This window comes from Sus scrofa, chromosome 7 (genome assembly GCF_000003025.6).
Source record: "Sus scrofa isolate TJ Tabasco breed Duroc chromosome 7, Sscrofa11.1, whole genome shotgun sequence".
NCBI classification, from domain to species: Eukaryota; Metazoa; Chordata; class Mammalia; order Artiodactyla; family Suidae; genus Sus; species Sus scrofa.
Genome location: NC_010449.5, coordinates 22,192,390 through 22,215,534, shown reverse-complemented (window position 1 = coordinate 22,215,534; position 23,145 = coordinate 22,192,390). Strand labels below are relative to the sequence as shown.

General features: G+C 42.1%; 1 protein-coding gene across 12 annotated transcripts in view; it reads left to right on the top strand.

Annotated features, from left to right (window-relative positions):
* ZSCAN12 (zinc finger and SCAN domain containing 12) overlaps positions 1-23,145 on the top strand; it is a 29,145-nt gene that overhangs the window by 602 nt on the left and 5,398 nt on the right. For 2 of the 12 annotated variants that reach the window (XR_002346104.1, XM_013977533.2), the window contains exons 1-4: positions 5,420-5,572; positions 6,778-7,267; positions 12,663-12,807; positions 15,042-16,185. Coding sequence is in view for 6 of the 12 variants with exons in the window: in XM_013977533.2 (XP_013832987.1) it covers positions 6,842-7,267; positions 12,663-12,807; positions 15,042-16,185 (1,715 nt within the window). In the remaining 6 variants the exon portion in view is untranslated. Of the gene's footprint in view, positions 1-5,391; positions 5,690-6,771; positions 7,268-12,662; positions 12,808-15,041; positions 17,289-21,065; positions 21,176-23,145 lie in introns of those variants that run through there. The other 10 variants (XR_002346106.1, XM_021099804.1, XR_002346108.1 and 7 more) reach the window with 9 other exon arrangements.

Here is a 23,145-nt window from a genome sequence, read left to right as displayed (position 1 = left end):
CTGGCCCTTTTCTGACATTGCCTCATGGTCACCCTCCCCTACTTCCCCTGCCACAATAATTTAGAGGAAACCAGTTAAAACCTAAGGTTTAACTCCAGAGTCTCATAATACAGAATATCCTCATTTCAATTTAAAGAAATAATCAGAATACCAAGAACCAGGAAGATCTTAAACTGAATGAAGAAAATTAAAAGATGCCAACACCAAGCTAACAGAGATGTTAGAAGTAGTCTGACGAAGATTTAAAGCAACAATGATTTAAAAAAAATGCTTCAATGAGAAATTGTGAACACATATAAAAGAAATGAAAATATAGAAAGTCTCAGCAGGGAACTAGAAAGTCCTAGCCCCCCCCAAAAAAAGATATAAAAGAGAACAAAAAATATTGTAAAATTAAAGCCTATGGGTGATCTCAACAACAGAATGGAGGAGTTAGAGGAAAAGAATTTGTGAACTAGAAGATAAAACAGAAATGACCCAATCCAAATAGAGAGAAAACAGACTTGGGGGAGGGGGGCGGTGAGGGAGCAAAGGGTAATAGGTTGGGAAAAAAAGTTCCTTAAAATTATGTTCACTTCCTAGTCACCAGAACCTATAAATATTACCTTATGTGGTAAAACTGAATATTATTTTATATAGAAAAATAAGGATCTTGAGAAAGATTACCCTGGATTATCCAGGTGGGTCATATAAGAAAGAGGCAGAGGGAAATTAGATACATGAGAGAAGATGGTAATGTGAAAGTGGAGACAGAGATTGGAGTGATGTGGCCTCAAGCCCAAGGAACACCAAGCCATGACCAGCAGCTCTAGAAGCTGGAAGAGAAAAACAGGGTCTACCCCAGAGTGTCTGCAAGGAGCACAGCCCTGACCACACCTTGATTTCAGACTTCTAGAACTGCGGAGAGAATAAATTTCTGTTTTAAGCCACAAATTTGTGGTAATTTGCTCTAGCAGCTAAAGGAAACAATGCTAAGAACCTCTGGACATGTGCAACTATAGAAAAGATGTAATGTTTATGTTTTGAAGTCCCAAAGAGGATGGGGCTGAAAAAGTACTGGAAGAAATAGTGGCTGGAAACTTTCACAAGTTGGCAGTAGACACATACCTACAGATTCAAGAAGCTGAGCAAGTGAGAACAGGAAAAACCCAGAGAAATCGATTCAAAACCACATCACAGACTTCCTAAACCCAAAGACAAAAAATTTTGAAAGCAGTCAGAGAAAAATGACATCTATAGGAGAAAATTCAAATGACAGTGGATTTCTTATGAGTAATAATGGAGGCCAGAAGCATTGACATGGTTATTGTTATAGATCTGAAAGAAAGGAACTGTCAAGCCAGAATCCTCTAATTGGTGAAAATAGCTTTCAAGAGTGAAGGGGAGAAGTTCCTGCTGTGGTGCCTCGGGGTTGCAGCAGAGATGTGGGTTCATTCCCTTGCGGTGGCAATGGTTAAAGGATCTGGTGTTGCTGCAGCTGCAGCACAAGTTGCAGCTGTGGCTTGGATTCAGTTCCTGCCCCAAGAACTTCCATATGCCATGGATACAGCCATTAAAAAAAAAAAAAAGTGAAGGGAAAAATTAGGGTATCAGATGAGTTAGACAGAATTGTCACCTGGAAACCTACCTTTAAAAATACCAAGGAGTTCACTCTTGTTTGTTGCAGGTTGAGGATCTGGCATTGTCACTGCTGTGGCTTGGGTTGCCGCTGTGGCTCAGGTTTGATCCCTGGCCCAGGAACTTCCACATGGGGGGTGGGGGTGGGATGGCCAAAAATAAGTAAATCAATAAAAGTAAAACATGGCAAAAGGAAGTTCTCTAAATAAAGGAGAACTGAGAAAGAAGAAAGAATATGGATAAATGTAATAAGCTTTCCTTCTCTTGATTGTTCTAAATTATGTTAAACTGTTGAAGCAAAAATTATAATACGGTCTGATGTGCTAAATATATTTAGAGGAAATATCTAAATTCACTTATAAATGGGAAGGATAAAGGATGTAAAGGGAAGTAAGGTTTCTATACTTAAACTGGTGAAATGATGACACCAATAGAATGTGATAGGTTGTTTATAATGTGACATTGACATCTAGAGCAACTACTAGAAAAGCTATACAAAAAGATATACTAAAAATATTATAGATAAATCAGAATGCAGTTAAAACATCCAGCTTACAAGAAGGCAAGGAAAAGGAAAATGAGAAAACAAATATGAAATGGCAAAATTAGAGGAGTAGAGAACAGAGTCCTGGTTGCCGTTAATGTGAAGTTGGGAGTGAGAGGGAGTTGGGTTTGTTCACCAAAGGGATTTTTTTGTACTGATGGAAATGTTCCGTATCCTGACTGTAACAATGTAAATACTCTTGTGACATTGTACTATAGTTCTGCAGAATACTACTATTTGTGGAAATTTGGTAAAGTAAAAGATCTCTGCATTGTTTCTTGCAATGTCTATGAATCTATATTACAATAAAATTTAATTTAAAAAACAAAAGAAGCATAGTGTTTTGTGATATGAGAAAGTTATATTGAATTCAAATTTCAGTGTTTAGAAACCAAGTTTTATTGGAACAAAAAAAGTTGGTCTTTAAGAAAACCAGTTGATTAGTGTTAAATTATTATTTATTTATTTTGTCTTTTCTTGGGCCGCACCCAGGCTAGGGGTCTAATCGGAGCTGTAGCCACTGGTCTATGCCAGAGCCACAGCAACGAGGGATCCTAGCCGCGTCTGCAACCTACATCACAGCTCACGGCAATGTCAGATCCTTAACCCACTGAGCTAGGCCAGGGATCAAACCCACAGCCTCATGGTTCCTAGTCAGATTCGTTAACCACTGAGCCATGATGAGAACTCCCTAGCGCTAGATTAATTCTGTCTGCAACCTGACTTCCCCCTTACCATGCAACATAATAAATTCACAGGTTCTGGAGATGAGGGGAAGAGTAGACTCTTGGGGCTGGGTCGGGGGGTGGATTTGTCATTACTCTGCTTAACACAGGTAGTATGCTGTCAAGACCTGTCAGTCACTCTGTAGCAGTACATCAAAATATTTTCCTTTTTTTATAGCTGCTTAGTATTCTACTAAGTAGTTATGCCACAGTTTATTTAATCAGTTACCTATTGATGGACATTAGGTTGGTTTCTGGTCTTTCAGCTTGAATACGAATGAGTAACCTTGTGTGTATGTCTTTTCATATATCTTTGAAATCAAGATATATGTCATGTCAACATATCTTTGGGATGGATTTTCATAAGGGGTCTTTAGGGAGAAAGGGGTAAACATATGTTTTGCTACATTTTATTATTTTTCCAAATAGGGGCCTACTGAATAAATAGTCAAACTTCTGGATTTTTGCCAATCTAATGGCAGTTCACTGTAGTTTTTAGTTTGTTTATATTTTGATTAAAGTTAAGCATCTTTATAGATATTTGAGAGCTGTTACAATTGCTTTTTCTTTCTTCTTTTTCAGCTGCACCTGAAGCATATGGAAGTTCCCCGGCCAGGAAGTGAATCCAGGCTGCAGCTGGGACTTATGCCACAGCTATGGCAATGCCAGATCCTTAACCCACTATGCCATAGTGGGAACTCCGTACAATTTCTTTTTTTTTTTTTTTTTTTTTTTTTTTTTGTCTTTTTGCCATTTCTTGGGCCGCTCTCGCGGCATATGGAGGTTCCCAGGCTAGGGGTCTAATCGGAGCTGTAGCCACCGGCCTACGCCAGAGCCACAGCAATGCCAGATCCAAGCCTTCTCTGCAACCTACACCACAGCTCATGGCAATGCCGGATCGTTAACCCACTAAGCAAGGGCAGGGATCGAACCCGCAACTTCATGGTTCCTAGTCGGATTCGTTAACCACTACGCCACGACGGGAGCTCCCATACAGTTTTTTATTCTGTCAACTGTTCATTTAATTTGCCCATTTTCTCCATTGGGTTATTGGTTATTTTCTTTTTAGAAAATATTTTAAGAGCTCTTTATATGTTAGGGATATTAGCCCTTCGTTGTAATATGTTGCAAATGTTTTTCCAGTGTGTTGTTTTCTGACTTTTCTTTATGGTGTTTTTTGATTAGCAGTTCATTTTAATTTTTAGCCAGATGTATCAATATTTTTTATTGCTTTTGGATATTGTGGCACAGTTAGGCAAGGTTTCCTTGTTCTCAGATGTTTAGAATTATTACTCGTTTCTTCTAAAACATGTATAGGTGCCTTTTTTTTTTTTTTTTTGGCTGCACCCACAGCCTGCAGAAGTTCCAGGGGAATCCAACCCTCACCACATCAGTGACACTGCCAGATCTTTAACCACTAGGCCACCAGGGAACTCCGTATAAGTACATTTTTTTAATATTTGGTTTTTGGATCCACTTGGAATTTATCCTGATTGTGATGTGTGATGAGAGGTATTAATTCAGTCTTATTTTTGACCAAATGGCTATCACTTGTCCCAGTAGAATTTATAAGTCTGTCATTTCCCCCATTGATTGAAGCTGCCACTGTCAGTCACTAAATAACCTGTGTACCTAGGTCTGCTTCTGCCTGTTCTTACACAGTATCACACTCTTAATTGTAGATGCTTTATAGTATGTTCTAATATCTGATTAGGCTGTCCTTCACCGTTTTTCTTTTTCAAAGGGTTTCATGGCTATTCTTCCATATGAACTTTATAGTCAAACTGTCTAATTCTAGGCAGTCTGTGTTGATACTTTTATTATATAGAAAATTGACTTCTTCACTGTGTCTTTTGAGCCAAGGCTCTTGGTTTTTCTATTTGTCTCAGTATAAATTTGGCCTTTCAGGAGATTTTCCCCATACAGGTTTTGCATATTTCTTCCTAAACTAACTCCCAAATATTCTTTCTTTGTTGTTACTATTGTAAATTTGATACTCTCTTCCATTATATCTTGTAACTTTGCGTACATGAAGGCTGTTGATTTTAATGTGTTAATTTTATATCTTGCTACTTTACTAAATGACCTTTTTAGTTTTCCCACTGAACTGTGTGGGTTTTCAGAAGTATAATCACCATAATTAGTGCATAAAAGAGAACTGCGGGAGGTGAAAAAGCAGCCAGAAACCACCAGGTTGACCCTTGAGAATGTGTGTAGAAGAGGTCCCTTCTTGAGTTGGGAACGACTTCGGGAGAACATCAAAGGTGTAGAAACCCAAATAAAAGTGAAAGTGAATAAACACGGGATTTCCCTGCCTCGGATCGCTCGGCAAGCCTCGACCTCTCAGCACTTCGGGGCAAGTGGGGATTCTGGCCAGCAGAAGAGGTGGAGGAGGAGAAAACAATTCAGTGAAACCACGAGCCTGAGAATCCTCAGCGATCCCCTTGCGTGGGCACGCGTGGGCACGCGTGGGCACGCGGGAGAACTGGCGTTGCGAAGCCCCCGCCCCTTCCTGCAGCCGCGGCGGAAGTACGCCTCGCGCGCCCCGGTGAGTCGGCCCTTCGCACTCCGCGGCCGCTTCCGGTCTTTGTGGGTCGCTCTAGGTGGGTTCCGGTTCCGAAGCCGTTCAAGGCCTCATCCCCTTCACCCTGGGAGAGAAACCTCTGCTGGCTTCCTGGGGCTGCGGGTGAGCGAACTTGTGCTCTGGACCCGGTGGGCAGGGTGCTAGGACGTCCTCGGGGGCTGGGCCCCTCGAACCCGGCCCAGGCTGGAGCCGGGCGGCCTCTGGGCCTGCCTTGCCCAGGTGAGTCCGCGAGAAGCTCCCTGACTCAGAAGCTATTGCCCACCGCTCGGAGAGTGGGTTGGAGGCCGGGAGAGGGGGAGACTCGGCTGTGCGCTTCATACCTCCTGGGCTTGCCTCGCGACGTGTACCGGCCTTGGGTTCTGCGCCTTCTGACATTTCTGAACGCTCCTGGGACACACAACGCTGACCGTCGTCCTAGGGCCTCTTTCCTGGGCCGGCCTGCCCTTAGAGTAACAACGCTAGCTGTAAAAGAGGGCCTTAAAGACCCATGTCTCCACGCCTTTCGCTTGATAAATGAAGAATGAATAAGTAGCAAGGTTAAGTCCTCGAGGAATGAATTTATGTGACTTTGCTGATTTTCTGATTTCATTATTTCCATTAGACATCTGGGCATTAAAAAATTAAAAAATTTTAAAGCGCGACCAATCAAGGATGTCGCAACTTAGAGTTCCCTGCTGTGGCATAGTAAGTTAATGAGCCGGCCTGTCTCTGGAGGTGCAGGTTGGATCCCCGGCCTGGCACAGGGGTTAAGGATACACCGTTCCTGCAGCTGTGATTTAGGTCCCAGCTGTGGCTCGGATTCAGAGCCCTGACCCGGGGATTTAAACATGCTGCAGGTGCGCTGAAAAAGAAAATTTAAAAAAAGAATGTCTCAATTTTTATGTTTGCTCTAAATGTTGGTTTATTCCGTTTAATTGTCCTTTATTCTAAGTGGAAATATTTCCTACCAAGTCTTACTCCTTTTTTTCTTAAAGAACTGAAACAAATCAGCACCTTTTACTTAATCTTTCTCTTTAAATTAATCTATTCTTGGAGTTCCCGGTAAGCCTGGTGGTTAAGGATCTGTGGTTCAGGTCACTGCCGTGGTGCAGGTTTGATCCCTGGTCCAGGAACTTTGGCATACCGTGGGCACAGCCAAAAAAAGAAAAAATTTGGGCATTCTTAGGTCTTTTTTTTTTTTTTAATCAGAGTATTCCACAAGTGTAGTAAACTAACCTGGAGGTGGCTTTCAAAGTACGTACTTAAATTCTTAGAATTTGCAGTTTCTCTTTATAGTGTTTGTGTAAATGACTATGGCTTCTTCTCAGGTCCACCCAGGAAGAAGCTGCACAGGAGATCTTGCTTGAAGCATTGATAAGCTTTCCCACAGCTATGATGGCATCTATTTGGGCTATCCAGGCCCACAAAGACCAGGACGAACTATTGGAAGTAAAGGTTGAGGAGGAGGAGGATGTGAAGGAGGAGCACAAATATACCACCAGACAGGATCAGAACCTGCAAAAGAACAACACCCATAGCAGGGAGGTCTTCCGACAGCACTTCAGGCATTTCTGCTACCAGGAAACGTCTGGACCCCGTGAGGCTTTGAGCCGACTCCGGGAACTTTGTCATCAGTGGCTGAGGCCAGAGACCCATACCAAGGAACAAATTCTAGAGCTGTTGGTGCTGGAGCAATTCCTGACCATCCTGCCTGAGGAGCTCCAAGCCTGGGTCCAAGAACAGCATCCAGAGAGTGGGGAAGAGGTGGTGACTGTGCTGGAGGCTTTAGAGAGAGAGTTGGATGAGCCAGGATATCAGGTGAGAACAAAGATGTGGTTTCTCTTTGAGAAAAGATAAGTTATAGATTCCTAGGCCAGAACAAAGTCCAACATTATTTTACACAATGTATTTTGACACCTTGGTGCATTAGAAAGGGACCTGAGTGTCACAGAAAACTGGCTAACATAATCATAACGTGGAACTTTCTCTGGAAGGATCCTGTATTTTTGTATTAAGCTACAAAATCTGTTTGATGAGATGCTGCCCAGCAACATTAGGAACAGAAGACTTCTAGGACAGAGAGACAATGTTAGATGATAGTAACAGAGTAGGGCAGCAGCCTCTTGAAAGGGGTATCACTTCTGTTGCACAATACAAATAATCAAGAAATAAAATTTTGGAGTTCCCCTTGTGGCTCAGTGGGTGAGGAACCCAACATGGTTGTGAAGATGTGGGTTCGATCCCTGGGTGCACTCAGGTGGGTTAAGGATCCAGCATTGTCACAAACTGCTGTGTAGGTCTCAGATGCAGCTCGGATCAGCTGTTGCTGTGGCTGTGGTGTAGGCCAGCAGGTGCAGCTCCGATTTGAGCCCTAGCCTGAGAACTTCCATATGCTGCAGGTGCGGCCCTAAAAAGAAAAAAAGTTTTGCAGATACATTCACTGCTTTGTCTCTATTAAAGGACTGAAAGATGGAGAACTCAAAAATCACTGTCTCAGAGGAATGAGACATAGGAGCAGAGTGGAAAGTTAGCAGGGAGGGCCAGGGCAGGGGACCCACATTTATTTGAGTAGTTGAAAGCCTAGTTAAAGTGGAAAGGTGAATTGTGAGTAGAAGAGTTGGGAACAGAGTCTAGGACCTTGAATATCAACCTCTGGAGTTTAGGTTTTATTGTGTTCTGAAGCTTTTAACCTCTTCTGAGTCTAAATGAATTTTACTAACTCCAAGATACAAAAGAGAACCAAATTATGTAGGACCATTTATTTTGTTTTGACATGGATAATAAACAGTGGTTCTCAACCAGTGACAGCTTTGTGCCCTAGAGGGCATCTCCCAAAGACATGGGACATTTCGGGTTGTTTTAACAGAAGGAGGTACTGCTGACATCTAGTGGCTAAAGAGCAGGGATGCTGCTAGGTTATCTTAAAAGTTATCTGACCCAGCATGTCATTACAGCCAAGACTAGGAAAGCTCGGTATAAAGAGTATAAACCAGTGAAATAACAAAACAGGAAGTGTAATCTAGCATTGGGGTACAAAGACTGAAGAGGGAAGCAGCATGTGGCCCCAAGATCTAAGTTTGGAATAGGGCCATGAAAGTGTGACAGTGATGAATGAGTCATGTCTTAGGTAGGAATTAATTGGAAATGATGACAGAGGAGAGGTATAAAAAGGAAGAAAGGGAGTTCCTGCTGTGGGGCAGCTAGTTAAAGATCCCGAAGTGCTGCAGCTATTGGCATAGGTCACAGTTGTGGCTTGGATCCAACCCCTGGCCCAGGAACTTCCAAAAAGAAAGAAAAAAGAATGGAAGACTCTTTGCTGAGCAGTCTATTCTAAGCTAAACATTAGGGATTTTAAGCTTAAGCATGTAGGTACTCCTAACAGTTCAAGATCGTAGGGGATTGGGAATCAGCAGATGTTTATTGACTGTTGTTTACTAGGCACTGGGAACGCAGTAGTGAACAAAGCATAGAAGGTTGCTGCTCTTATGTTGGTAGATTCTAGTCTACTGAGAGGAGACAGTAAACAACAAATCAGGCGGTGGTAATTCTGTATTTAAAAAAAACAACAATAGGGAGTTCCTGTAGTGGTTGAGCGGGTTAAGAACCCAACTAGTGTCTGTGAGGATGCCGGTTCAATCCCTGTCCTTGCTCAGTGGGTTAAGGATTAGGTGTTGCCGCAAACTGTGGTGTGGGTCACAGACAAGGCTCGGATCCCATGTTGCTGTGGGTATGGTGCAAGCTGGCAGCTGCAGCTCTATTCAACCCCTAGCCTGGGAACTTTCTTGTGCTGCAGGTGTGGCTCTAAAAAAAAAAAAAAAGAAAAAACGAACCCAGAAAAAAAAAACCAATAAAACAGAGAAAAAGAATAGTGAATGAAATTAGGATTGTGCTATTTGCAATTGACTAATCAGGGAAGGCTTTTCAGATAGGGTGACATTTAGAACGGAGATCTGAATTAAAAGAGCAAGCCACGCAGCCATAGGATAAGAGTGTTCAGACAGAGGAAATTGTTAATGGATAGGTCTTTAAGATTCAAATGCGCTTTTCATGATAGAGATGCATTTATCAAGTAAAGGATAAAATCAAATAGTTATATGGAGCTCAAACCAACAACGGACTTGTAGGCCATTGTGAGGAATTTGGATTTTGTTCTGAGATGGAAAGTCACTGGAGAGATGAGGGGAAGAGAGATTTAATCTGACTTAAATTTTAACATCACTCTAGCTACTTATTGTGTTGGGAACATTCTACACTGGTGCTGGTGGTGGTGGGGATGGGGGGGTTGGGGGAGTGGAGTAGAGTAGGGGAGACATAGGGGTCAAAAGCAGAAGCAGGGAGACCAGAAGGCTATGGCTATAAGCGCATCCTGGCTTGGACTAGCATAGTAGCAGTAGCAGTGGAAGTGGTGAGATGTGATTGGATTTTGTATATATTTTGAAGGTAGAGCTTCAGAGGAATTTTTTTTTTTTATAGGTTGTGGGATATAAGAGAAAGTGAATTAAAGATTATGCCAAGGTTTTTGGTCTGAACATCTGGTGGAATGGGTTTGTCATTCACTGAGATGGTGAAAATTGGGAGAGAAATAGGTTTGGAGGAGAGAGACAAGAATCCAGAATTAAGCCTTGGATGAGTTAATTTTGAGATTCTCATTAGAATCCAAGTGGAAAATGTGAGCAAGCAACTGGCTATAACAAGTTGGGATGCAATGGGAGGAATCTGTGCTCGAAATATAAAATTGGGGGAGTTCCTGTTGTGGCTCAGCGGGTTAAGAACCTGACTAGTATCCATGAGGTTGCAGGTTCAATCCCTGACCTCGCTCAGTTGGTTAAGGATCTGGCATTGCTGCAAGCTGCAGATGCAGCTCGAATCTGGCACTGCTGTAGTTGTGGTTTTAGGTCAGCAGCTGCACCTCCTATTTAGCCCCTAACCTGGGAATTTCCATATGCTGGAGGTATGCTCCCCCCCCCCAAAAAAAAGAAAGAAAAAAAATAGAAAATTAGAAAAGATATGGATGATATTTAAACCATGAGACAATAGGGGATCATCAAGGGATTAATCAGCAGTGGAAGCTGAGGAGTAGCCAGGGAGATCGGAAGAGAAACGAAAGAATGGGATTCTCAGGAGTTCCCTGGTGGCCCAGCGTTTGGGGGATCAGGTGCTGTCACTCCTGTGGTACGAGTCTAATCCCTGGCCCAGGAGAAAAAACAACGGGGTTCTCAGAGGCAAAAGCATTTGGTTTTGACATGTTGAGTATGTTTGGTTTTAGACCTGTTGAGTGTTGCCAAGCACTCCTTTCCCATGAGGCTTGCTGGGGGCACTAATGGAGCTTACTGCTTGACCTATGCAGCCTAGCTAGGGATCCAGAGATAGAAGACAGTTCACTGGACTGCCTGTTTTTCGTGCCTCCCTAACCCAAATTTGAAGTATCAAAACATCTTTTTCTGTACATTTGAGGATAGTATTCTGCTGCCTTTCGCCTCGTATTTTGAGAGATCACAAAATGAAACTGTCAGGGAAATAGAGCCAGTATGTGGTGATTTCTGAGTTATAAAATTTAGCCATTGAAGGGGATGAGGGAAGTAATTTAAGGGCCTGTCATATGCAAGGCCCTATGGAAAGTGCTTTACATATATGATGTATAATCTCAGAGCAAGTAACTCACCCAAGGTCACCGAGCTACTAAACCAAGAAACAGAGAAAGGAATTAGAGTGATTCCAGAGCCCTGCTTTTTATGACAACTGTGCTGGGGAAACCTACTATTTTTAAAGCCAAGCGAGAATGGGCCCGTGGAAGAATGGAAGCTACAGAATGGCTGAAATTGCTGATTGAAGTAGCAAGGGTCAGAGGGAAGCAGAAAGGGATAGGATTTAAGGCAAAAGTAGAGATGTGAACCTCGAAAAAGAAAACACATCTTTCTCTGAGTTAAAAGGGAGGAAGAGTATGAGAGTGGAGATAAAGTGAATAGGAGATGATTTTTGAGGTGATCATGATTTTGGATAAATAAAAAATAAGATCACCTTCCCAGAAAGGAGTGGAGACCTTAGGAACAGCTTCTGGAGAGAATATGGAAGAGATTTCTCTCCTTTTCCTTTCCTCTTTCTTCTTGCTTCTTCTTCTCTGTTTCCTTCCTCTTTCTCCTTTGTTCCCTTCTGCCTTTCTTCACAGTTTCTCTCCAGTATTTCACTTTTCTTATCCCTTTTCCTTATTTCTCACTTGTTTTATTTCCCACTTTTTCCCCCTCCTGTCTCTTTTTACCTTTTTTCTTTCTCTTCTTTCCTTCTCCAATTCTTTGAGCATAGACAAAGAAATGAAGGTGGCACAGCCGACATATTTTACCTATTTAGAGGAGGAGGGAGCTCCTGATGTGGCTCAGTGGTAATGAACTTGACGAGTATCCATGAGGACACGGGTTCCACTCCTGGCCTTGCTCAGTAGGTTAAGAATCTGGTGGTGCTGTGAGCTGTGGTGTAGGTTGCAGGCGAGGCTCAGATCCTGAGTTGCTGTGGTGTAGGCCTGTGCCCACAGCTCTGATTCTACCCCTGGCCTGGGAATTTCCATATACCACACTGGCCCTTTAAAAAAGAAAAAAAAGAATAGTGGGGAGTTGGTCATTCCTCCACCAGGTGGCACAATGACTTAAGAATCTGACTGCATGCAGAGGTTCTGCTCAGTAAGGCCCAGGTTCCATCCCTAGAACTGGAGCAGTGGGTTAAAGGTTCTGGTGTTGCCACAGCTATGGCTCAGATTCAATACCCTGGCCCGGGAACTTCCATGTGCCCAGGTGTGGCCATAAGCTTTTTTAAAAAAGGACTAGGGGGGAGTTCCCGTCGTAGCGCAGTGGTTAACGAATCCGACTAGGAACCATGAGGTTGTGTGTTTGATCCCTGGCCTTGCTCAGTGGGTTAAGGATCTGGCGTTGCAGTGAGCTGTGGTATAGGTTGCAGAGGTGGCTGGGATCCCAGTGTATGCTGCAGGAGTGGCCCAAGAAATGGCAAAAAGACAAAAAAAAAAAAAAAAAAAAAAGGAGTGGGGGGAATTCCAGCTGGGGAAGGGAAGTTAGCCCAGAGGAGGTGATACTTACATTGGCTGACTGATGTCTGCAAAGAAGTTAATTTCAAGTTTCAGTGAGCTGGGTACTGCTGCCATGAATAGCATACTCTTTCGTTTAATGTTATCAGAGTGAGTCTCTCAGCTGTATCTCATTTACCTCAGGTCTCAGTTCACACTGAGGAACAGGAAATGTTCTTGCAGGAGGTGGCACCTCTAGGATCAGAACAAGAACCCGGTATGTCTCTCCCATCCGTGAAAGTCCAGCTAAAGTGTGAATCTCCGGACCTTGAAGCCCAGCAGGAGCAAGGTAAAGAGGAAAGACCCATCTTGGGAGGAAGGGAAGATGCAGCTAACACAGGACACTGGGGCTTTTTTGTACTTCATGCTGTTTCTGATTATCAAAGTCAAGACAGTCTCCAGGAATCTGACAGCTCATGCGTAGACCTCAGGCAGCCTAGGTTGTCATTCTCCAACTCTGTTTTTCTCTTTATATTAATATTTTCCTAATTTCTGGCTGTAATTTTGAGATCACTTAATTTAGTCCTTCTGATATTTTCCTCTGTACTGAGCTTCCTGCTATTTTTAGCCTTTATCCTACCAGATAATACCTCTGTCTTCCAATATTACTGTTTCCTGCCTCCTTCAGTAAATGATAACCTTTGCCCCATAATATCTGTAGTTAATGAATGCTCAGATGGTCTAGGGGAAAAGATATATGTGTGTGTGTATTCTTATGCAGAGAAGGAGTAAAAAAGCAAATGTGATAGAATGTTAAAAGCTGGTGAAGGGATGAAAGACTACATCTTCCTTTGTTCTACTTGCTCTTTTTTTTTTATTTAATTTTTTTAAGTGAATGAAAATTCACATGGTTCAAAACCAAGTTATCCAGTGAAAAGTTTTCTTTCATTCCATTCAATTTCCCTAGCCATTTGATCTCCTATTCCTATTCTGAAATAAGTTGTCACCATTATTAGTTTCTTGTATGTCCTAGAGGTTTCTTTATGCATATGTGTACATTTTTCATATTCAGCTTTATTTTCCTATCACAAAAATTGTAGAATTTTGCCTTTTTTGCTTTATAGCTGCTTAATATTAGAATGTGTGGCTGTACCACACAAAATAACTTAATTCATTCCCCTGCTGATGACATTTAAGGTGGCCCTAGTCTTTTATTATAACAGTGCTCTGTTGAATAGCCATATATGTGAGTATATCTGTAACATAAATTCCTATATGTGGAATTACTAGGTCAAAGTTATATGCATTTGTAATTTGATAGATATTGTCGAAGTGCCCACTATAAAGTTTGGAACAATTTATACTCCCACTGGCAATGTGTGATAATCCATTTCATGAAGACAGCGTTAACATCAAGCTGATGGTAGGAGTTCCTGTTGTGGTACAGCAGAAAGGAATCAGATTAGGGACCATGAGGTTGCGGGTTCGATCCCTGGCCTTGCTCAGTGGGTTAAGGATCTGGCGTTGCTGTGAGCTGTGGTGTAGGTTGCAGACTCGGCTCGGATCCTGGGTTGCTGGGCGTAGGCCAGCAGCTGTAGCTCTGATTCAACCCCTAGCCTGGGAACCTCCATATGCCGTGGGTGCGGCCCTAAAGAGCAAAAAAGTTGATGGCAGGTCTCATGGGTGAAAATTATACTCAATATTTTTTTAATAACATCAATCACAACTATTTTTATTTATTTTTTTCTTTTTTCAGCTGCCCCCCCAGCTTGTGGAAGTTCCCAGGCCAGGGATCAAACCCGCATCCTCATGGATACTAGTCAGGTGCGTTTCCACTGAGCCACAACAGGAACTCGCAATATTGTTTTTAAATTTTCTTTTCACTTGCTGTGAGGTAGAGCATCTTTTCTTGTGTTTAAGAGCTCTTGTATATCCTTTCCCAGAAACCATCAATTTTTTCTTTGTCCAGTTTTCTATTGGATTATTGGTCTTTTCCTTAATAGTTTTTGGAGTGCTTTTCATTAGTCTGTCCTGTATTCTAATGCCATTTTTTTTTTTTTTTTTCCTTTTTGGCTACATCCAAGGCATGTGGAAGTTCCCTGGCCGGGGATTGAACCTGTGCCACAGCAGTGACTCAAGCCATTTCAGTGACGGTCCTGGATCCTTAACCCACTGTGCCACAGTAGAACTCCAGGAACTCTAGGTTCTTAGGCAGTTTTCTTTCTTTCTTTCCTTTTTTGCCTTTTAGGACCACACCTGTGGCATATGGGAGTTCCCAGGCTTGGGGTCATCCCATTGGAGCTGTAGCTGCCGGCCTACACCACAGGCACAGCATCGTGGGATCCAAGCTGTGTCTGTGACCTACACCACAGCTCATAGCAATGCTGGATCCTTAACCCACTGAGCAAGGCCAGGGATCGATCGAGCCCACATCCTCATGGGTATTAGCTGGCTCAACCACCTGAGCCACAATGGGAACTCCTAGGTTCTTAGGTAATTTTTGTTTGAGTAATTTTATGTTACCTGTTGAAGTTGCTGTTTGCTATCATAAAAAACTGGCTAACATTTATGATCCATTTTTAGTTTCAGATGTTGATACTGGAAATGAGTACAGGAATTTAACTCCAAAGCAAGAAGTTTCTGAAGAAATGAAATCATATGGGAATATATCTAGCAAATTTGAAAATGAAATAGCTCAATCTACTGGGTATGAGAAAACTTGTGAACCTCAAGAAAAAACAGAAGAGCCTTCCGGATACTCCAGGGAAGATACATGTCATGAAAATGGAGTAAGTTTGACTGAGAACTCTGACCGTCCTGAACAGCAGAGAGTCTGTCCAGGAGAAAAACTTTATGAGTGTGATGACTGTGGAAAAGCTTTTAGTCAGCACTCACGCCTTCTAGAACATCAGAGGATCCATACTGGAGACAGGCCCTACAAATGCGAAGAATGTGGAAAAACTTTCCGTGGGCGAACTGTGCTTATTCGACACAAGGTAATACACACTGGAGAGAAGCCATACAAATGTAATGAGTGTGGCAAAGCCTTTGGCCGGTGGTCAGCTCTTAATCAGCATCAGAGACTTCATACAGGAGAGAAGCACTACCATTGTAATGAATGTGGCAAAGCCTTTAGTCAGAAAGCAGGCCTTTTTCACCATCTAAAGATCCACACAAGAGACAAACCTTACCATTGCACTCAGTGTAATAAAAGTTTTAGTCGACGTTCAATTCTTACCCAGCATCAAGGAGTTCATACTGGGGCAAAGCCCTATGAGTGCAATGAATGTGGAAAAGCCTTTGTTTATAACTCCTCCCTCGTCTCCCATCAGGAGATCCACCACAAAGAAAAATGCTATCAGTGTAAGGAATGTGGGAAATCCTTCAGTCAGAGTGGCCTTATACAGCATCAGAGAATCCATACTGGGGAGAAACCCTACAAATGTGATGTTTGTGGAAAAGCCTTTATTCAGAGGACAAGTCTTATAGAACATCAGCGAATTCATACTGGAGAGAGACCCTATAAATGTGACACATGTGGAAAGGCTTTCACTCAAAGATCAGTCCTCACAGAACATCAGAGAATCCACACTGGAGAGAGACCCTATAAGTGTGATGAGTGTGGGAATGCCTTCCGAGGAATCACCAGTCTGATCCAACATCAGAGAATCCACACTGGGGAGAAACCCTACCAATGTGATGAATGTGGCAAAGCCTTCAGACAGAGGTCAGATCTTGGTAAACACCAGAGAATCTGTAATAGAGGTGGTCCCTATAAATGGGAAGAGTGTGGGGAGTCGTTCAGGCAGAACTCAGCTCTTACTCAACATCAGACCACTCACAAATGAGAAGAATCTGGTTCTGTGTGATGACTGCAGGCAAGCTAACTCATAGAGTGCAGGCTGGAGAGAGACTAGCTTTGAAATGATTTAGGACAAAACGTTAGTCACTAATTCCATAAGGAAACCTCAGCTACTTTATAAAAAATCCACTATGTGCTTCCCATTTTATTAGTTGCTCTGGAGGTGGAGAACAAGGAGCATAATGCCAGATTCCTTTTCTTAAAGAGTTTACAGTCTAGTTTAAAGATGTATAAGGTCCACCTATTTAGTTAAATGAGACGTAGGACTGAAGAATTGATGTTTGAAGTAGGATAGAATTAAAGTGGCATTTGGCAAACAGTAAGTACTATAAATTCTGAGGGACAGATCACTGTTGCCTGAAACAGTCAGGAAAGATTTTATCGAAAGAGTTCCTGTTGTGGCTCAGCAGGGTTAAGAATCCGACTTTATCCACGAGGATACAGGTCCTGTCCCTGGCCTCTCTCAGTGGGTTAAAGAGCTGGTGTTGCTGCAAGCTGCGGCATAGGTCGCAGATACAGCTCGGATCTGGTTTTGCTGTGGCTGTGGTGTAGACCAGCAGCTGCAGCTCCAATTTGACACCTAGCCTGGGAACTTCCATATGGCGCAGGAGCAATCCTAAAAAGAAAAAGATTTTATTGAAGATAAGAGTTGGATGGGGATATTTGGGAGGCAAAAGGCAGAAAACATTTAGGGCAGAATAAATGTAAACAAAGTGCATGTGGTTTGTAAGCATCCATGACAAGACTAGCCAACCTAAAGTAGAGAGTTCTTTCATTTGGGAAGTTGATGGTGTAAAAGTGTTGTGTGGGAACTCTGGGAGAGTTAGATACCAGTAATTTCACCTAATATTTTGAGACTTAAAGAGCACTTTTTTAATTCCTAAAAATGTTTCTATAAATTATTCTCTGTTTTTAAAAATGAGGGTACCCTCACTAGAAACTCTAAGGAGGAGCCAAGAAAAATTTAAAAATTCATTTGCCGAGGAGTTCCCGTCGTGGCGCAGTGGTTAACGAATCCGACTAAGAACCATGAGGTTGCGGGTTCGATCCCTGCCCTTGCTCAGTGGGTTAAGGATCCGGCGTTGCCATGAGCTGTGGTGTAGGTTGCAGACGCGGCTCGGATCCCCGTTGCTGTGGCTCTGGCGTAGGCTGGCAGCTACAGCTCCGATTGGACCCCTAGCCTGGGAACCTCCATATGCCGCGGGAGCGGCCCAAGAAATAGCAAAAAAAAAAAAGACAAAAAAAAAAAAAAAATTCATTTGCCGAGATGAAAGCTGGGCTAAAGGCATTGAACAGCAGAATGAATAACGCAGAGGAAAAATGAGGATACTCTGCTATGGAGATGGTAACATAGCTACAATATCACACAAAGGAAAAGACCATCAGCTCTTCAGTGCAGGTTTCTGATTTCAAGTTCTGTTCATTACATAGTGATTCCTCAACATCAGTGAACAAAGTCAAAATCACCTGTGGAGCTTGTTTAAAATACCGGAGTCCTACTCACAGATATTATGTGTCATTAGGTCTGGGATGGAGATTAAGAATCTTCATTCGTATGGCTCCATAGTCACCTGATGTACTCTAAAATTTGAGAAGCATCTTTTTAAGTCACTGCTGCCTGTGTGGTTGCCAGTGAAATAAGGAAGCATGAACACAGACCACCACAAATTTTTAGCGTAAGGAAAGCCTTTCAGGGGCCATGTCCACCAGCTCTTTAGAGTGAACAGGGAATTAGCCATCATACTTAAAGACTAGGGCTTTAAGATGGCCTTTCTGTCCCTTCAAATTTAAATGTTTCAAAAAGAGAGACTGACCTACATTCCAAGGCTCCTAAGGGTCTTGTGAGTGCAAGGCCTGTGTGTGCGTGTGTCTGTGTGTGTCTCTCTAGTTAGGGCAGAAGTGCTGGTACTCCCCCCCCACCTCTTTAGTTATCATCGTGTTTTGAATTCCCTAATTATTTCTCTTGAGAAGTGGTTTACAATTTTTTGTTTTGTATACCTTCTTGAACCCATAAAAGAGCCAAAGATTAGTGAGTCTTTCCCTTGGTGCTTCAGGGGAAAAAAAAAAAAACTGGTTGACATTATGTCTGTGTTACTGTGTAAACAGTTCTTTTTTGATGAGAACATGTGATGATTACTGTAGTGGATAATAGGCAAGCCACAAAGAAGTACACATAGCTCCTGGTCTATTTATCTTTTTATTTACAGAAATCCTATTTGATCTCTGCTGAGATAACCTTTTATTTCTTTGCCTTTCTTCCTTGCCACAGCCAACTCCTCAATTTCTAGGACTACGTTCCCACCCTGTCTCACACAACTTCAGTCCCCTTATCACCCCTCACCTTTAGCTGGTCAGTGGGTTCGAAGTGCTGAGACGTGACAGAAGAGGAAGGGGAGAAAAATGAAGGATATCACTATTCTTTTTTTTTTTTTTTTTTGTCTTTTTGCTATTTCTTGGGCCGCTCCCGCGGCATATGGAGGTTCCCAGGCTAGGGGTCCAATCGGAGCTGTAGCCACCGGCCTACGCCAGAGCCACAGCAACACGGGATCCGAGCCACGTCTGCAACCTACACCACAGCTCACGGCAATGCCGGATCGTTAACCCACTGAGCAAGGGCAGGGATCGAACCCGCAACTTCATGGTTCCTAGTCGGATTCGTTAACCACTGCGCCACAATGGGAACTCCGGATATCACTATTCTTTACTCTTAACTACCTTTCTGCCTAGGCCTGTCTATCCCATCTCCCCATCTCTCTAGTACCCCTGTCAGTAACCCCTCTGTCCATAGTCCTTATAAAGGACATAAAAATATCAGCACTGGCTTGGAACCAGAAGAGTCCTTAGTCTTGTAGAAATACATATTTTCCTAGCTTTCTAAGTTATAATTGTGAATACATTTTCCTATAAAAATGATAATGGTATTAGTACTATCATTGAGGCATATTATGTGTTAAATTGGCTTTGGGGATTAGAATGTACATTGACTGTGGGAAAACATTCTGAGTTCACAACATAGGAAAGCAAATGAACATTTGAAAAACAAGTCACAAGTTGAGGACTGTTAATTTAGGCTTTTTCATAAGACCAACATTGGATTGCATGCACAGAGCAATGAGGCAGCTGATTTTTTATATCCGGGAAGGATCCCAAAACTGAGCCTGAGAGCTCTGTAGCCTATGTATATGAGGTCTATTTCCTACCTAAGGTTACCCTGTCTTGAATTTTCCTCTCTCATGTAAATTCTTCTCTTAGGAGGGAACTGGTCTAAATGACAAGACTTTATAAGAACACCTCTTTACCAAACTGATGCTGTCCATACTTGTCATCTAATCTGATTTCACAAATGTGTTTTCCAAACTGCAGTTACTCTACATAGTAACGCCAGAGCCTCTCTTTTTAATCTGACTGCTCAGTGGAATGCAATCCTTATTTTAAACTTGCTGTCTGCTCTCAGTGCTGTTACCCACAGTCTCTCCAGTTCATCTTCTGCCTAACATGTTCCCTCAATGCACATGTGTTCCTCTATTTGCCTCTCTCTTAAGTAATATTATAAAGGAACCATAAACAAAGACCCAGAACAATGGTATGTGCCTATTATATAGAAGAATACAGTTCATAACTTATTTAAAAATAAATGTGGGGGGTTCTAGTTGTTTCCTGGGCTTAAATACAGTTGTAGTAACCGCCCCCCCCCAAAAGAAAGTGGAGTGGCATGGTATTTCCAAGTAGGCATCAAAGGGGATCAAACTAGTTGTCCAAGATAAGGAGAAAATATAAGGCTACTAGCTGGAACTAAATTGGCAACACAGAAGTCAGAGACCTCAAAGAGCAAGTGGAGGACATGACATGAAATTGGGGAGTAGAGTGAACAGACAATGCCTTGTGATGAAGTCAATAGTACACCTATATATATAAAAGAAGTGGTGTGACAGTGACAGAATATAGGAAATCAGGGTCCTTTGAAGCAGCTCATCTTTGTGGCTTTTGAAATCATCAGCAACAGGAGGCAGGATGGAAAGAAAGAAGAAAGTGAAACAAGTCCACGATAGAAGTAATGGCAGTCAGTAATAGTAACAACAGTCAGATGGAGCAACTGGTTTAAAACTCAAGTGAATCATGAACCAGCAGCTTAGAAGTAACATTAAGGATTAGAATAAGATTGACTAGCCTCTCTTTTCTAATTGATTCAAAGTAAACAAGATATTGAGTGTTTAAGGCAAAAAGCATCTGGAGAAGTTGGAGAAGAATCAAATTTCTAAAGCAATGAAAAGTAAAGTGAGCTAAAACATGGGCTTTGGATGAAAGAGAAACCTGATAATCACAGAAGGGTTCCAGAGAGTGTAATAGAAAGGGATTGTGGAGAGAAGAAAGATGGACCCCCTCCTAAAGAACAAAACAAAACAACAGTTGTATGAAGAGCTGGCTGGGATTTGAGGTATGAGGAGAGAGAAGGGGGTTGAGCAGGGCTCTGGGATTGAGAAATCTCATCTGCATGGTGAGAATGGAGATCGTTCAGCTACAAGCACTTAGGAATGCTCTGCACTCCTGTTCTCAGAACAGAAGTAGCCTCTTTCGTTAATATCCAGTGGTTATTGATTATAGAGTTGTAGCAGTCAAAGTCATTATTATTGGCAATCTTTAGGAATAGAGAAGAGAATTTACAAACAGTAGTAAATAACATTTATTAATTGCTTACTGAGGGCCAGACATTACTAAATGCTTTACTCACATTATTTTGTTTCTAGCTGGGGAAACTGAAATCGATAAATTAAAACTGGTCACAAAGTTAGTATATGGTGGGGCCAACCTATGAACTCAGCAGTCCAAGAGCCCAGTCTTCCTCTGTTTATTTCAGGTGAGCAAACTGCATGTTGCAGTGGTATTCAGTGCTTTGAGTAATTATCTGTAAAAGTTTTTCTACTTCTATCACTATTCTGGAAAATACCTAAGAAACCCCAGAGTTCGGGACCAAACAGCAAAGGTAATAATATCCCCATCCCCTTACATACTAAATCTTGGATGAAGTTTGGCCAGGGTAAATAGCCCTAATTCTTGTTACCTGCACAGTGGGGGTGTCTACAGAAGACATTTCACTTTAAAAATGAGCTCTTTATACAAAGGGATCACAGTCCTAGTTGGTGGTGGTGGTGGTGTTTTGTGGTTTGTTTGTTTTTTTTTGGTCTTTTTGTCTTTTGTAGAGATTCCTAGGCTAGGGTCCAGTCGGAGCTGTAGCCACTGGCCTATGCCAGAGCCACAGCAGTGCCAAATCCGAGTCATATCTGCGACCTACACCACACAATTCATGGCAACGCCAGATCCTTAACCCACTGAGCAAGGCCAGGGATTGAACCCACAACCTCATGGTTCCTGGTCAGATTCATTAACCACTGAGCCACAATGGGAACTCCAATGAAGGTTTTTAAAAGTGGTTTTATATTTGTGGCAAATACCACTTCTTAGATTAAAAAGTCAGTTAAGTATAAATTGTATAAAATAGTCCTTTCATATGCCACTCCTGACTCCATAAGCCCAGAATTTATTTGAGTAACAGGTGCTTGTTTAATATAGGGATAATCATTTTGATAGGCTTTAATTGAATTTTCTCAACTTTCTAACTTTCATGCTGAACATTTTACATTTCAAAACCCCTCCAGCAGTTCATCATTTTTTAGAATTTCTTTGGATCCCCTCTCCTTCCAAATGTCTGGGTATAACTCCAAGGAGATCTTATATATTATCTCTCATACACAGTATTTTAATCTCATTTATATATAAAAAGTATGAATATATTTTATGTAAAATATGTTATTTTTATTTTGTATATAATTTGATTTTGACAAAACCAACCATAGTAAGTATTTTAAACTTCTCAGTTGCTTAGTTCCTTAGCTCACATTGTGAGATCATTATTGAGAGCTAACTATTATCCCTTGATTTCTTAGAAACAGTTGATTCTCTTCACATACTTATGAAAGACCTTTTCCAGTTCTGAAAGCTCATCAGTCAAGGCTCCCAGAGCTTTCACCCCTCACAGTTCAAGGTGATCTTTGGGAGCTATATGTTGGCTCTACCAATCATCCTAAGCCCAAATGACTTGGTTCTGGGTGTCCCAAGGAGTCCTAAGAGGAGGCCATGTGTTAACGTCTAATTTATGCAGATCTTCATTAGTCTTATCTAAGCTTGACATGCTTATCTTTTTGAACTAATGCCTCGGCCTGCTTTAGTGAAATATTTAAGAGTAAGTATCCCAACATTTCATCCCTGATAAAAGAAGGAGGCAATTTAGGAATTCTATGGCTTGCTGTGACTTTGGCTAGAAAAGTGACTTTGGGCAAGTGATTTAATCTTGTGCCTCAGTTTCCCCATAATGTGGAATATGGATCATAGTTCCTATCACATTAGGCAGTTATGTGGATGAATGGGTTTTATATATATGTATAAAGTGCTTAGACCAGGGCTTAGCACCTAAGTGCTTTATAACCATTTACTATTGTTTTATTGCTGGGATCTGAAATGCGTTGCCTTTAGATGCTCCAACCCCAGGCCAGAAATTAGCTGTGACCATGCTGTGCCTCAGTTTCCCGGGACTGCTGCATTGTTGCAGGTGGGATTAAAGCTCCCACTCAGGTCTACTTTTACTTTCTTTTCTTTTTTTTTTTTTTTTTTCTCTTTTGCTATTTCTTGGGCCGCTCCCGCGGCATATGGAAGTTCCCAGGCTAGGGGTTGAATCGGAGCTGTAGCCACCGGCCTACGCCAGAGCCACAGCAACTCGGGATCCGAGCCGCGTCTGCAACCTACACCACAGCTCACGGCAACGCCAGATCG